This window comes from Varroa jacobsoni, unplaced genomic scaffold (assembly GCF_002532875.2).
Source record: "Varroa jacobsoni isolate VJ856 unplaced genomic scaffold, vjacob_1.0 scaffold_234, whole genome shotgun sequence".
NCBI lineage: Eukaryota > Metazoa > Arthropoda > Arachnida > Mesostigmata > Varroidae > Varroa > Varroa jacobsoni.
Window position 1 is genome coordinate 99,933 of NW_019213136.1, and position 17,436 is coordinate 117,368.

General features: G+C 40.9%; 1 protein-coding gene and 1 long non-coding RNA gene across 7 annotated transcripts in view; one reads left to right on the forward strand and one right to left on the reverse strand.

Moving 5' to 3' along the window:
- LOC111273913 (uncharacterized) overlaps window positions 1-10,580 on the forward strand; it is a 39,891-nt gene extending 29,311 nt beyond the window's left edge. For all 5 annotated transcript variants that reach the window (XR_015316129.1, XR_002688112.2, XR_015316127.1 and 2 more), the window contains one exon: window positions 10,066-10,580. This is a non-coding gene — a long non-coding RNA (uncharacterized LOC111273913). The remainder of the gene's footprint in view (window positions 1-10,065) is intronic.
- The window catches only part of LOC111273912 (protein Wnt-5b), a 105,933-nt gene that overhangs the window by 68,655 nt on the left and 19,842 nt on the right, over window positions 1-17,436 (reverse strand). Inside the window, exon 2 of one of the 2 annotated variants that reach the window (XM_022855950.2) lies at window positions 6,499-6,725. The exons of the other annotated variant lie outside the window; for it this stretch is intronic. Coding sequence (XP_022711685.1) covers window positions 6,499-6,569 — 71 coding nt within the window. The 5' untranslated portion in view covers window positions 6,570-6,725. The remainder of the gene's footprint in view (window positions 1-6,498; window positions 6,726-17,436) is intronic. 2 annotated transcript variants of the gene reach the window in all.

Genomic DNA, 17,436 nt, shown 5'->3' on the forward strand with positions numbered 1-17,436 from the left:
GATAACCAAATGCCCATTATAACAAGTAATCACTGAAGTTCATCTGAATTCGAATGTCCCACCCTGTATATTATTTTTTTTCATAACAACTAGATCTGTACTAGCTGTTTGACCAAACCTTCATGGGGATAACCTTTAACGGCACATATAGTAAGTGAAGAATATTAATATAGAGACACTGTCTGTGGACATCTTGACACGTACGTGAATCAGGTATTATGTTTGGTTGCTTTAAGCAGACTAACTTGTATATTTATACACATATGAATGCATCATATTCTGTCGAATCTGTCCTATTCCAATTTTGACATTGTGGTACGGTTTTCACTTAACTCGATCACCCTTACTTGTGTATCTTCGTTACGTCATAGGTAATCATTGCCAACATGCCGGAGACATCGACTTCCCTTTAGCGTATACTCTTTTAGCATTTATTACTGACGAAGCGAGGCCTTGCCGTTCCACATGTGAAGTGGCCATTCATTCAGACTAGTGGTTGATTTCCCCTTGTCATAATGCCGTGCACGATAGTCGTTTGTTGTTGACAGGACGAAGGCTTGAGTGATGGCGGGGGAAAGGCAAATTCTTCGGAACTTCATCGACCTCGACTCATCACTCAAGCTCAGCTAACCTTTCCTCGAGCCATCTAACAGTAGCCAGCCTGCTTTCCCTGTTATTACTATTGTCCTCGTTCTATACAGCTGGTCGACTATCAGTTTATGCCACATTTTTTCGACATCATCGTTCTTCTTTTGGTTTTTCGTGAAAATGACAACCTCGTCATTTTACCGACCGGTTGATTCTTTCCGGGGTCTATGCATCTGGCCGTATGACCGCAACCCATGAGGCTCGCCTCAACGTCACCCATCGGCAAGGTTAAAAACTCTCGCTCTCGAGTGTGGATTTTGCCTTACCACCAGTTAATTCGAGACTGAAAAAAGGCAGTAAACGGAGAAGAAGCACGATGTTTATGGGAACAGTGCGCTTCTGGGAAGCAGGCAGACATCGTGTGGCTCACTGTCGGGTGGATGTTCGGAACATGATCGGTGAACAGGGTCCGGTCCTTATAGCAATTGGCTAATGAGATAAATTCGTTCGTGTGGGCCGATTGCGCACAAGGAAACCTAGATAGGCGTTTTTGCAAGGAAAAACAAACGGTTTTGCGCAAAAAATGCGGCGAATATGTAGCGTGAAAAAAAAAAAACCGCTAGTATTGCTTACCGGCTGTAGCAGCCCGAAAGCAAACATAAAAACGCTGAAACGCAAAGCAAACAATCAATAGGACATATACTACAGTTTGACTAAACGCTAGCAGAAATCCTATTCTCCAGAGCGATATCTTAAGCGTACTGTCAAGCTCGCACCTTAGGTTCTTCGGATAAACCATGTGCGCGCATATTATGAAGAAGAGAGCCATTGTTCTCAGACATTCCCTAACAACGAGGCGGCAAAAGTGTTTGGGTAGGTCTCTTAATAAAAACTGTGCCTTATCGATAAGTCTTTTGTCCGGAACCGTAAGTGTCTACCAATCGACGAAGGTGCTAAGCAGCAGTCACTCACCAAAACCTAGGCTAGACCGTTCAAATACTACCGGTATTCTGGTGCAGCTAGGCTGAGTTCAGTGTGCAATTAAGCTCATCTGACTTTTATCTTCTTAAACAGTGATCCTGAAGGCCAGTTTATCTATGAATACGTTACGTTGTGTACAGAATTGTGCCTTTATTCCTACTATTAGCATCCCAGTATATGTAAAATATACTATAAATACACACATACATAGTTTTCAATCTCGAGAGTAAATCGTACAGAAGCTACGTATTTTTTTTTATATAAAAAGAACTTATTCATACATACGGTGAAGATTTGATACTGTAATATCAAAATTCATTGGGGCCAAACATAAAATTAACAATCGAAGGCAATTTTCTTCCGAGGCGTTTTAAGTTTATTTCTCCTACATAGAGACGGACACATGCCAGTTCGTTCGAAGCAGATAAATATGGCGATTTTAGCTTAGTCTTGGGCGTTCTCCGAAAGCACGCTTGTCATGTTATCGCGGTCGCGATCTACGTTTTAGCCGACGTAACGGATCGTCGCATACAATGCCATCGGCGCAAAGACAAACTGACACATTTGTCGAATTTTTATTGTATAGAAAAAAAAACATACAAGGCCAGAAGCTGGGTGTGGTTTCCATTTCAACAGCGAAGTATCATTGTCTTGTAAGGTCGACTGTGCCATCCATCCAGAAGTGTTCAAAACCGATGCTGCCGTCGATGCTCTGACCGATCAGGTGTATTGCCATATAGACAATGGGTCATCAGAAAAAGCGCAACAATGAATAGTCACGAACAGTCATAATAAATGCAAGATCACGTACGATACATGTAAATAAAACTTGGAATATGCAAACGATTACGTGTACACATTTGTCATCCATAACGGGACATCTATGTTTGTTTGGCATCCGTTAAGGGGACCGATAAGAAATTATGTCAGCCGTTTTTGTCATGTTTACTGAACCAAACGGCAAAAGGAACTCATTGGAGTTAGACGATAAGATTGCATCGTTTCGGATGGTTTTTAGAGTCGAAGCTCAAAATTGAGTTTTTGCCGTAAATAATTACTACTTCACATCCGGTACATTTGGACCACGCTGGCACATTTATCACAATTATCTTATTGTGTATTGCATCGTAATATGGGCGAAATAAACGACTAATTCTTGTGTGTTCGTATCGCTGCTTATATTTCACGGCTGCTTAATTTCGAATAAAGAATTGCGTCGTGGTTGCGATCAAGAACTGAATACGCTCGCCCGTCGAGGCTAAAGAGTTTCATATCAAAATGGAGGAGCCACGACCGTACCACAGTTTCCCAGACATAAGGAAATCATAGCAACGCTAGCAATGCGCCAAAGGGTCGATGTAGCGAAAATACGAGCAAATATTGTATTTAGCTGCCGTATGCATCGGAACATGCTTGTTATACGGAATAGAAAGTTGCATAAAAAAAGAAAGATGTTTCCTCGGGTCTTTTTTTCGTTTGATTGACTATATTCAGTTTCAATTGAACGGGAGTATCCCCAACTAGACAAGCATGTCAACTCAACTTTTGATCGCAAGTTACGCTGAAGCTCTGAAACACTCCAGCGGTAACTAACAATCCTCGTTAATATTAGGATGCAAACAGCGATAGGGTACAGCACAGACATATTTCCTGCTGCCTTTACAGTTTTTCGGCAGTAGCTTCCGCCGAAACGTTCGACCTTGCACGGACAATGGCCTTTTCACCTTCGCGGAACAAAGAACAACGGACATGACCCATTAGTGTTACCGGCAGAACTACGATGACGCAATGAATGCCACACAGCTATTGCTCCCGTTGTTTTGACGGCCGCCAGTATTACGTGCTTTTATCGATATTATATTATTTAAAGGGAAAGGGCTCGCCAGTTTACCCATTTCGAGCCGCTCGACTGAACGCTCGGCGAACGGTAGGGGGTTAAAGGGGAAGAGCACGGGACACCGAAGGGGTTTTCTAACCCTCCGTTGGCAATGCTGGTGGCCCAGACTGGGCGATGCTTTCGATAGACATGCCTTCACTCACATGCCGACACAGATACACACACGCATATGTCCAAACACTCCTCTACCAATGAACTACTCTAATGATACCACTAATATCTACTATGAAGTATAGCAGTATCGTCATGGTCGTCAGCGTTCATGATTTCGCTGCTGTCAAAGTCGCATTGTTGCAGCGCCGTACCACATCACAGCGGCTTCAGCTGGTGAATCCGTGCGTGACGACGGGGGCTTTACCATCATCATAAGTTGCTGCCATTTTCATTGAGCGTTCCTCGTCGTGATCAGTCCGACGAGGAGCGCTCAGTGAAAATAGCGTTCGAGGCCTATTTCAGCCTCAACCTTATTGCCGTACTATTATTGCATGTAATTATAACCTCTAAATGAAGAGTGCTGACCTCATGCTCACCGACGGCAATAAAATTAAATTTCGTTTAGCCAAAGCTACTGCACTTGAAGGCAGTTCGGTAGTCACGCAGCTATCCCGAAATATATATACATTAAACAGGTTATGACACCGAATTCAGACCAATAAGCGTATACACTCTACCGGTCAATGTGTATGGATAGAATACTCATTCATTATCAAAGGTTGACACCATCTAGAAACCGGGACTGCCTTCTCCATCCTAATCTCTAGCAGAGCGTCAAAAGTCCCAACCAGAAGTCATCCGATGCATGAGGAAAAATTCAGCTGCCTTTATAGCGGTCCTACGGGCAAAGTTACCTTGGAAAATATGGACCGGTTGTTCTTTGTTTTGTAGGAAAGGTAAATTCAACAACCCTGGCGGGCCTGTAGTCAACGACGTATTATGCTCAGGAAGCTCTCTTCGGCCTGAAATTTTCAGAGCCTATAAAGTCGTGAACATCGAACAATGTTCTGTTCAATAGATAAGCACAGGTTTTGGAGAAACAATACCATTTCACTTAATGAAAATTTATGTACGTCGTAGTAATTCGATTGTTCCTAACCGATATTAAACCGTAAAAAACGCGAGGAGTCGTTGTGCGCAGCAAATATAAACTGAAATATTAAATCGAATGAAAACATCTCTCTATCTATTATGGTGAGCCACGTATCTACAGGCATAAATGTTTCAAATAGACAGTGTATTTCCGATAAAATTCTTGCTTTTTCATATCAAAGCAAACTAGGAACCCATCAATCGTCCAAAATATCGTGTCTTCAAGCCTTCCAGGCCGTTTGCTTTTCCTAATAAATACATCGAGTCTATTATGGATAAATGTAAACGATTCGAAGGCTTATTAATTGATTACATGTCATATTTACGGCTGGGAGCTTGGTAATTGTAGCTTCTGACTGGCAATACTACGGGAAGCTACGGGACTACGGGAAGCTTGACTGTTTTCATTATTAATAGTTTTATTTCTGATAACCTCACACTCGTTTTTTTGACAATAACTTTCATTATTGCATATATATGTATTGTGTGATATTCATCATATGCCTATTTCATCAATTTTTGTGACATTTGACTCAAACACAAGCAAACAAAAAGTGGTACGCCAATGCCAATCTATCAGATAGATATCTTCGCCCGTAGTCTACTTATACGTGTATATATATATATATATATATATATATATATATATATATATAGGAGTAATTTCTATTGTTACGTTGTTCCCCGTTGAACGTCGACGGAAGGCGGACATTTTCTTTGTATGCATTTTTGATGCGAATAGTTATCGTTAGAACTCTCGCTGGCGGGTATTGCGTCCGATCGAGCCGCCGGTGATCCGATATGATTACGAGAAATGGACGTTTTCGGAAACGCAGTTTAACGAAGTACGGACGAACGCTCTTAACGAATTTGGCTTTTCATCCGACTAACACTTAATGGTCGTCCATCTAACATCGGAGTTAGTGATGAACCCAACAAGATTACAAGCACATTTTAGAAGCTAAACATCATTGTTTCTATTGCATTGTCTGCACGCAACATGGATAGACCCCATTACCACCAACAATAGCGCGATTACGACACTCCTTCAAACATCCTATTTTAGTCATACGTGAATACAAATATTCTTCCGCCGGCCACGCAGTGCCCGAAGTACCGTGTACAAACATAGGATCACTGCTGCTATTGTCGACACTATAAATATCGAAATACCATAAATTCACGTGGTATTGCAGTAGGATAATGTTTACATCACACCATGAAACAGACAGGAAGAACGGTCACGTTCGTGGCTTAAACGAAACCGCTGGTATCATCGTAGTCAAAATCGAGATGAATCAAAAAAAAGACTGGAGGCAAACGCGACTGCCCTATAGAGCACGACCCGGATCCAGGTCACATTCTCTATGAAACGATTATTCCTCGCTCATTAACCAGGAAACGACAATGATGAAGCACCCAGCGTGGCCACGCAGATGGCCACGTGCTCGACGACGCCAGCGCCGCTAGCGGCAGATTCGAAGGCCGTAGGAGACAAACTCGTGAAGGATGAACCATCGTCTTCAACGGGATTCCAGACATCATTTCGATCCCGTTCGTGAATGTCTCCCAAACTTAAGATACAGCCGAAAAAAAGAAAAAAGACGACAAACTATTATCGAAACGGATTTTCATACTCAATCGAGACAGGGTTGGGCGCTGTATGCGAACAGGCAAACAATCCGATGACGCATTGTGTTTTACCAATGTTGCCAATGAAAGCATTATTTCTAATGTTTCCGTTGGCACTGGTCGGCAAATGATCGTGTTGCATACCGATATGTACACGTGTACGCGTAAATCGCGCGGCAAAAGTCGCTCGCACATTATACTGTCAGATCAAGCGTGTCAACTGAAGCCGTCAATAGAGAGATTGCTCACCTATATTCGATCCCTAATGTGTATATCATATCATCATATAATAGTTCCCGTTTCCCTATACTTACAGCCAATAGGTTTGCGCCGTAGTAATGACAGCTGCCAAAAGAACAGTGGTATGAATCCAAAAGACACACATTGTATCCAACGAGTCCTGGTCACGGGTACCCGTCTACTCCACTAATGTATCGTCGCTTGATGTCAAATCCAATTGTAATTGTTCGCTAATTGAGTTCCCATCCGCGTTTTCTACACAAATTGAATCTGGCGCCGCTGGCGCATCTTCACGAGTTCACTGTAATAAAAATATTCAAAATTGCACCAGTTAGATAGAGCAGCATGAATCGACACGAGATTAGGGTTTAGCGTACATTTTTTTCTACATTTAGATCATCACTATGATCATAGGAAAGATGCACCTTTGGACCCCAATCAATGCCATATAATCAGAAAAGTCTCTAAGTCCTACAGCCTACTACCCTTTGTTCTGTTTGAAAAGAGCCGTCTAGATAATGTATAATTGAATATTATAATCACATCGCACTTGTTCTAAATGACGATTAGTATAAGGTCATCGATCCACGGTAGAGTACACTTTTAAGCGGAAATCTTGCTGATACAAGTGTTATCTATTCCATGGAAATTATCTATACGACTATATATATATTAGGTTTTATATAACACAATCATAATTAGTTATTCTTAAAGTCCATTCAAAATAACTTCCTCGGTGAGATTACTTTTGTCGAAAGGCGTCAGGGGCTAGAGAATTGTATAAAACATCTTACTGCCAAGACCTTTGTTTTGTACCGTAGAACTCTGACTCACTAAACTCTCAACATCGGCTGCTTCGCCGCTTGTTTGTAACTGATCCAAATACTTATTCGAACCAAAGCTTACTAGGGTGAATTTACGATTTCATTAGTCACGGTTTTCCTTTTTTTATCACGATTTTATAATCACGGTTCGTCTTCCTGTAGAGTTCCCGGTTTTACCGGCAGAGGTAGTCTCGTGGATAGTCCTTTTCTTCAAGCGTACCAGGCTGTGTAGCAATGCTCCGGGCACTCTCGCTAAAGTTCCAATCACGTGCCATAATTTCTGGCTCTGGTTTTTGGGCCATCTGCATTCGACGCTGTGTCCGTTGTTTGGCCGGACAGTTGTTCCACCCTTATTCTCTCTAACGCTTTGTCCTCAAGCAGGACATTTCTGGTCAGTTGTTGTCCTCGGTATGGTTCGTTAGCCGTTTTTCAGATGCATCGAGTGAAGCCACAGAGACCGGCACCAATCGTTTCTCTGAGTTTCTATTTAGTGATTTGGTACAACATCAGTTCCAGCGCAAGACGATTCACCAACGTGAGCTCGGCGCAGTGTACACATATTGGCGAAGGTGCCTAATCTATTCTGTGTAGTTAACTGCGACAATTCCCGTGTCCCATCGGGAATTAGATTATATAGCATGAAAGCTCTTTTTCGGGGCTGTCAATCGAGTCCGCGATTATTGGGATGATGTCCCTAACCCCGGCTTCCGGTTTGTATTACTTCCTACTCTATGTAGCCATGGCTGTATATCTCAGTTCGTTTAGACCCCGCTTGTCCCCTCTGGCCAACATCGTTAGTCAACCCTGACGTTTCAAAATATCCTTCCTATTAGGACTAGGACCGCAGAATTGTGTGATGACAGATACAAGCTGGGCTCCCTGCAGTAACGCCTTGCATTCTGCGGACGCCGATACAAACAAAACCGGAGTTTATATGGAGTAGTGAATTTGGCGACCGATATGAACAGCCTTCATTTGCGTTCCCGTGGCTCATATCTATTTAGCATGATCCTAGCGAGCTCTGCCGTCATCTTAGGCGCCCTTGCCATTACTTACCGGATGCGAGCGGTGCGTCTCCCTATTTAAATGTATGCCCCAGGTATCCGTCCATATTTATCATTATATTTGCCGGCCGTTCGGAAAAAAACCTGATCGATCTGCAGTTTATCATTCCAGCTGCTAAGTGTCCTTCGTTTTCGGCTAGTGCTAGCGTAAGGTGGTTACTTGTAATTGATTTATAAAACAACACTTCCTTAGCACGCGTTTCGAGTACCCCGGTAACCGTGCTCTCACTGTGATAACCAAGTCATCAGCGTACGCAATCCGGAGGAAGCTCCATGAGATTAAGGACATGAGACTAAGAAAGTTCCATAATGGCGGACCTAAGACGAAACCCTGAGGATCCCCTATTATCATCTAATCTTGACTCAGTCCTTGCGTCTGAGTAGTTCGATCCTGATGATATTCGAAGACAGCTTTTGAGTAGATATGACGGTGCCCTTCTTGTCGGAAGCAGTTTTAAATTAGCCTTCTACGGGAAGCTGTAAAATCTCTCTCTCTCCCTATCTCAAGATCCTCGTGGCAACATCAGCCACGAACAGGAAAAGCTCCATAAAGGGAAACTTCACTTCTACCACCGCAGTACCTTCAGGGTCTAGTGTATTGCCTGGCCTAAGTTTATTTTTTTCCAGCTGGTATCACCGGGACGCTTCCATGCAGTGCTGCTACCCAAAAAAATCTCAACCTATCGAAGGCTTGGCCGTTAGGAAACAATCTTCGTCTATGAGCATATCTTTACGTTCAGTGTTGATCTTATCCATGACCATTTTGTACCGGTGGTACCATCGATCTCCGTTGACTGTCCCCAGCAAGTTCTCTTAGTCCTGTTCGTACTCAATATAATTATGATCTTCTTCGGCGTCAAGAACTCGTCATTAGGTGATCTTATTAACAGCGATAGCTGTGCATATACTTTACTAGACAAATAGCACTAACCTAGCTATCACATTAGGATGTACCTCCGTATGTGAAGTTGACAGCAGGCACACGATTTGACCGTGTTGCGATATTACTATCAAGCTGCAAATAAGACGTAACACATCATTCGATAGAGAGACCAAATTTTGCTTAAAATCAGCCAGGAAAGTAGAGAACATGGCGGTCTACATAACGCCACAGGGGTTCGTCCGCCCGTTTAATAGAATCTATCACCTATCTTACACTAATAATTATAATCATACCGCAACTAACAGGTAGCAGGTACTATCAAGGCCTAGCACAGCAACCCTTATTATTATTGCTCTAACAATAGTTCATTGAGCACCCCGTAGCGGCAGCACTGAAATTCAGAACATGCTTATTATCGTTTAAGTATAGGAACGTGGTAGTTTTTGGACTGAGCCGATCACGAGCTTTCGATTCGCGTAAGGAATTTTTCTCTCTTTCTACATAGGCCCCTATCTAAAAAATTCGGTTAGAAGAACGGATAGAGTCTTACAAAGCAGACCAAGATATAGTTAAGTCAGCCCTGTAACTTTTCCACCCATGCAAATATCTCCCAGCAAAATCTCGAAGCGACTCACTCAAAAAAGGAAAAAATCAAAAATGCGCCCCACAGTCGGTCGGTCAGGCAGGCAGACATCAGCGATTATACAGCTCGAGGCGTATCCCAGTTCGGAAATATTGCTGCTCATCAAATGGGTTAGACTGAAAATCCCAGCAAAAATGATGTTTTAGGTAGAAACCAGACCAAGGTGGAGGTGGTTACTGGAAACACAATATAGTGCACCTTTAAGAGATTTCTATCATTTATTACAGGCCTGAGTGCGTTAAACGTTCGCTGAAGTGAGTATAAGGAAAATTATGCAACGAGGTCAACAAGACGGGACAATAACCGCTGAACCTCAACCGAGTCAGGAACAGCGTTTTTCTGTCTAAACAATAAACTGTGTCACAGTTTAATAACAGTCAAAGTGAAATATCGATACGCGGTCAGATTGAAATGGACGAAAGCTAATACAAATGGAAGCTTACACGTCCATATATTATTATATTATATAATACTGTGTACGGTTATACATTGCATTAGACATTGCAGAAGGCTTATAATACCTAAGCCGAATGTAAACTTTGCGCTTTGCTCGGTAACGTTTCATTTTTGTAAGGCCTCAGTACCTTGCGAAGGATAAAAAAAAAAGCAGGAAAAAAACGACGAAAATTATAACGAGCAGTTATCCGTAGAGTGGATAAATGCTCAACGAAGTTGCTGTAGTTCGACGACAAAGACCTCTTTCAACGATTCATTATAGACAGATGTTTTAAATAAATGTTATTATCAGATACATGTCGTTCTACAACGATAGTGTTCTTTAGTCCTACGGAACACTCGCTAGTAAGCTTTTACTAAACAGAAACCACCTTATTTCGTGTTTATTTGCACAGTGAGATACGAAAATAGGGATAGAACGATATCTCTCTAACTATTCCAAGAAGTGAAACAGCAGGGCCCGTACTGTCGAAACTCTCAGGCGCAGAGACAGCGTTAGCGTTGAAAACATATTTAAAAAAATGTGTATATGTGTATCACATAATGTATTCAAGCATTGTTAATACAGTTACAGAGACTCGCAGCTATCATCACTGACATTTTAGCTGTTCTGCTATGTTTATAGAGAAACCTGGCTTGCCTGCGTAGGTTTCTACACTGCCTACAATATTTGAAGCCCTATTTTACACTAATGGCCCAAACGGGATGACCTCAGTCAGAACCACTTCGACTTTCAACGTATACGACGACTCTATAGATTTAATTGTTTTAGTTATAGATAAATTACATAAACATGTACAGATCTATCTATTCTCAGTTGGTTTCGGGAATGAAGGTAAGCACATATGTATTCAATAGGCGGTATTTATACTTTCTTGCTTTTCTACCAGGGCAACTCACGCAGATAAGGCAAAGCCTACTCGATGAAACATACGTGCCGGTCTATAATATCATAGACAGACAAAATTTTGTGCTACCATTTAGCAGCTCGTCCAGTGATAGCTTCATCATATTGTCAACAATTCTTACTATAGAACTTAAATATTGAATATAATTTTTTTTCTTGTAATGGTGTGTTGAATCCTTCTAGATACTAGCAGTATTTTATTTATTTGACCAGCGGGTGGTCTGAAATAGGTTGTACGTAGCTAGCTATCGATGATTCAGAAGGGTATTTGATCGCACGCTGGCGCTCGATAGATGTACCCACAAAATGAAATGTCTGACGACATTTCATTTTGTGGGTACATTTCATTTTAGCCGCGCACCTAAATCTGCTACAGAAGTCAACGGTAGTAGGTTCCTCTGGTTGACTTCTGCTGAACCTCCTCCTAAGCGGTATTAACGACGTGAGATCATTACTTAGAGCTGTTGATGACAACGAAAGGGTACCCTGTTTTTGTCAAAGTGTTCCCACCGATTTCCTGAACGACAAAAAACAGTGGCAACATCAATCGTTTCGAGTGTATGAAGATACTCTTACATTCTTGGGATTGATTAGATCAGGCTGAGGCGACAGTAGATTAAGTTGCGCCAGCATAATGGTGGCAATGAGTGCTGATTTGGAGCTTAACTGGTGTATCGCTAATGAGCTGATGGATCTGAAGTGGACCAAGACGTTGCCCTCTCTTTGTCGTTGCTAACCAGTGTTGGTCAGCCAACGTGCTAGTTCTAACGTCGTGCGTGTAGCCGCCCGTTAGAACCTCCACCGTTATAATGCACGTTCACAGGGAGTGGGCAGCCTTCTGCGAACTCTAACGCTGCCAGAGGCCTTCTGGACTAGACGCGTTAGCTCTTAACTATAGCCTATTCCGAGTGCCAATTCTACTGTGTGAGAAAAAACTATTATCCACGAACGTTCACCTGTTTGTAAATGCCGTCCAATAATTTCATTCGATACACTTCAGTGAGACCTGCCTAGAGAGAAACATCGCTTAAAATGATAATATTGTGGGGCAGACAACGAAGTATCGAGAGCAATACGTACATTTTTTTAATTCTTCAGTTCATTAAACGAATTTCGATTGTGGACTGAAAGAATAGATGTTCCTCAGTCCTTCTACGCCTCTCACGTATTTATATTGAACGCTATGCATCCTCTGAGAAAGTACTGCAAGTTTGAATAATATTAACGTAAGGCAAACGTATTACGTGCTACCGTATCTGGCCAGAAACCAATCAAATCTGATAAGCTCTATAGCCGAGCTAAAAAGCTATGTTTTTATTCTATATCTAAAGGCCACAGTTGGGTGTTGACTGGATTATCTAATGTAAAAATACTCATCGCTGCGTCACCTGGTCTCGGTGTACTTTAACAGATTATGTCACGTTACTTTTTTGTTGTAGTGCTACATTTTCTATTCCAGTTTGTGTCAACAAGGCGAAAATCATAGACAGGCGCTTTCCGATGACATAAAATCACAGCAACAACTACAACAATGGCAACCAGCTGGCTCAATATCTATCCGATAAAGCCTCAGGCGTTAGAGGCACCAGAAATTCGATTTTACAAACGAAAGCATAAAATAGGAGGGAACCAAGACAGAAGTGCGAAACGGACGATACACGATCATAAAAGTAACAATCTATTCGTCTTCAGTAGTACAGAAGCAGCTTCATCTATAGGGCAGAAAGATTTTATTTGCGAATTCTTCAGTGCCCGCCAGACCATCAGCAGTTGGATGGTTGATATTAACGTACGTATGCCTATTTTCAGTGTAGAGTTTCGACGAAAGGGTTTTTGCTTCTGCGTTAAAAATGGAAGCAAGAGTTTTCGCGATTTCCGATCACCGCACTGACGCGATATATTAGTGATGCATCATCGCAGTGAAGCTGTGATTTTTGTTTTATGGACTGAGCCGATCAGCCTCAATTTATAAACCTCAATGACACAATATGGTGCACCATAATGACGAAAACGTAATGCAATCAATAAGACGTGGATGATGAAGAAGCGGACAAATGAAAACAGAAGATACAGTAATACCAAATCGAGAGACGATGATTTAACTGGTTCCGATTTGTCTAAATAATTGATCAATATGGGATTGATAGGACAGTTGTGTGCTTTCAAGTACCACTGTTCTTGGCCCCATTTAGACTTTCATTGAAAATCAAAGTCTCTCTCATATTATATATATAGGTGCACTTAACGACAAACACAGTTGAGTTAGTTGGTAACTTGTCCTTCCGATAAATCATTTTCACCTAAAACATTATCAGTCTTTCTGTCTCCTTCGTGGAATCGATTGTATTAACATTTGAAACAAAAACATTACCACAGGATTTACTGGTTACGAGGGTATTGTAATTCCATTCTTCGCTCGCTTGCGTATCTTCTTACAAGCTTGAACGAACTCTAGTCACTGACTACTACAAGAAAGAAACCCCAATAAAATCCTTGACAAATGTCCAAATAATTAAATTAATAATAAACAAGACATCCTGTTTTTAATAGTCGTATCGTCTTCTTATTCTCTTCGTAACATATTTTCTTTCCATTAAATAGGTATCTGGAATCTATTTCATCCGGAAGTTTCATAATTTCTAGTAAAAGAAAAAAAGTATCGACATTATTTTCCTTTTTTTTTTTCAATTTGGGGGGTTTGTTAGAGTTTTTAGATATTGCTTCATCGTGATTATTTCGAGGGTGTTCAGTGTCGAATATTCATTATGCCTCCATCCGGTAACTCGTTCTACGCTGAATCAAATAGTGACTCTTACGTTTACCTATTTTATTTATCTTAAATTTAGAGAAATATAATCTTCATAACACGTCCCTTGGCGACTATTCGCATGACAGGTAGCTATGCTACAGGTATCTCGGCCAAATCAAACAATAATTATTGCTAATTTATTGTATCAATAAATTATGCAGCAAAATAATGGCTAAACAAGATCAATTCAAACTGGGAGGTACCTGTCAGCGGTGTTTTTTCTATAAATAGTAGTATTAACTTCATCATCCGCTATTGCATTAGCTTACAGATCATATATAGCACAGGCCAACACTAGCAGAGCTTCTGTTGTACGCTCAGTCGATTCCCTCCATTTCCAGCGCTTCATGGCATTTCTCAATGATATATTTCGGTTTCGATCAGACTAAGTAATACCCATCGTATCTACATAAAGTTCTGAGCTGATGAAAATCAAGGTAATCATATTATGCAATTCAGTATTTCACAACATGTAAATCACTTTGTGGTGTTCTTACCTAGTGACTTTTTACCAATGAAATCATATGTCTGAAAAGCTTACAGAGTACCATGTGTCGTTCAGCTAGAAGCACAGTAGCAGACCTAATAATGAGAATTCTCGATCATATTACCTTCTTTTACTGTTTCTTTTAATAAAAACTTTAAAGTTTAATTTTCTTTTAATCGAAAACAACCGATTTACCTATCTCGAACTTCAGTTAGTTGCCCGTAACTTCGTCGTGTACTTAGTTCACAATACCAACTTGCTACTCGTCATATGATCATTCTCCTCGTAACTGATCAAACTTTTCACGAAGAAGTATTTTCTATTTCAAGGCGTCGTGTGGGGTGGCAAAAAACAGTTTACCCCATAGAAACAACAGTTGCAGTGCATCTTGTGTTCATCTCGTCAATTTGTTATTCTCGGTTCTTCTTGACTAATCTTGCTACCACCGAGAGGCTATATATATATATATATATATATATATATATTTATTTATATAAATCGACTGTGCTACGAGGAGCTCGTAGCGCAGTCGCTTTACAGATTTCTCTTCGAACATAAGTAATTCTTCGCAAATGGCGACTGTTCACCACCGTCTACCAGCGTCATGATGGACTTCTCGTTTATAAATAAACAATGAGCAGATACCGCAGTGATTTCACCGAAACGAGGACAAAGGAAACAGCGCTTAGAGTGAGAACGGCGGTCGATGAAAAACGTATCAAAATGTAAAGTAGATTATTAACATGTCTCGAAAAAATGAAAAAAAAACTAGGAGGCTAAGTAACGAGGGCTAATATTATATGGCCTCATTGAAGAAGTACTTTCGGCCGACCTTCAGCTTGAATGTTATTTAGAATTGGCGCTTGAAAATCTCATCAGAATCCGCGACATAGAAAAATGACATTACATACTGCTGTACGTGATCCGAAGTAAATAAAACATAAAAGAAACGTCCTTGACTTGATTCGGAACGTTCGACACAGTAATAGGAACCCCCTAGTCATCTAACAAGATTATAGGCTACCAACTGAAGATCATCCGAAGACGGCCTTCACGTTTCGGCATTCATCAAGGTGGTTGACAACACATCATCAATTTTTCAATAACGTTAACGCCGCCCCAAAATACCACCAAATGCAATGGGGGCATTTCTATCTAGTTTTACTGTGAACAGGCCCTATAAAGATCTACCTATTGCTCTAATTGTGGGTTAATCACTAAAAAAGCTCACTCCACATTAATCCTCTTATCAGTCAGCACAGGAGCCATTATCATCCTTTCCTCCGTTCCGAATCTCGTATCATCATTAACACCATTATGAATGAACATTCCGGACGAACATCCTTGTTGTGGTGAAATACGCATTAACAGCTTGTTAGGGCGATATCAAGCAAAGCCTTGTGGCTTGGGACGAAGGTTCCAAAACGCAGACGTCAGATACTCACGTAAAAACGGTCTGATCTACTTTAGCAGCGGCAATTATGGCGTGCGAAAATCTAATAGGTTACATCCATTATACCTGACCATCGGAAGTGTTCGATAATGTGCCCTTACAGGGGAATGACCCTGAACGACAAACTTATCGATAATTTACAACGTACGAAAAAAATTAAGCTATGAATTTTGTTGAGCGTATTATATATTTTACATGCAAGAGTAGCACACGGAACAATGTAGACGAGTGAAGACTAAGATGATCTTATTTAAAGAAGCAGATATCTTGTGTGTGATGTATATATATGATATACCGCACCACTGTGATGAACATTTGATTTCTTGATGCAAAGCTTATGATTCGGGTGTTTCGCCGCAGCTTTCCCGCACTCTTTGCCCGCTGATGTTGTTGGTCCTTCAAACCATTGTCTACAAACATCCTAACCAGTTCCATCTGTTTTAAACTTATTTTATCACGTGTAAGTTTGCCTGCAACTGGCTGTAATGTTGGCCTTACACTTCTACTATATATTCATACCTACAATAGCAATTTAAAATAAGTTATTTTCTTGTTTGCATGTTAATCTTGGACTATATCGGGGATATAGCGAACCTTGAAAAATTTGAACATTTTTAGGACATATATATCTTTAGGCAGACAACTAATTGGATATAAAATGAGTTTAAAATAGATGGAACTGGTCAGGATGTTTGTAGATAATGGTCCGAAAGACCAAGAACTTCCGCGGGCTTCACCAGCCAACGCGGAAAACCAGAAGCGCGAGAAAACTAGAGCGAAAGGAAGATTCGTTAGCCAATTAAATTGTACGCTTGACATCAGAAAATCTTGAAAATTGAAAAGTTACATGTAACGATAAAATAATCAGGATCACTCAGAGCGAAGAAAACTATTTTACGAATATTAGTTAGAAAAATATTAGCGCGCTGCGGCAGTTTAAGCAGAAGATTGATCAGGCCACTATTTTTTTTTTGACAAAACATGGATTACTGGCAATAACTTCGCTTCAGGAACTTGTTTTACCATTAATTTGAAAAACCTTGGTAAGAACGGCGAATGTATTTCAAACAAGACGGAGCATCTGCAGGTAATCGTCGTGATGTAATTATATTTGGTGCGTATACCGGTAAGTATCTTCTAAACATATGGGTTGGACAAAAGGGTCCCATAAGATAGCTTGCCCGTTTGTTGGACCCAACGTCAATGGATTTTACTTCAAAGGGACTCTTTGACAATGAGGTATACACCACAAAACCGACAAGCCGCAATTGTACAACAACGCGTCACAACGCGAAATTATTGTAGGTCAATCACTCAAATCGATAACTACCTCTTCCACCTTTACTAGATATTAGTACCAGCATAAGGACGGTGAACATATGTGGTGAAATAAAAAGTTTAAAATTAAAAAAAGCGGGCTTATGATCGCTCGAACTGTGCACACATTTTCTTGGAACATCTTGGAAGGATATATTATTTTTGTATG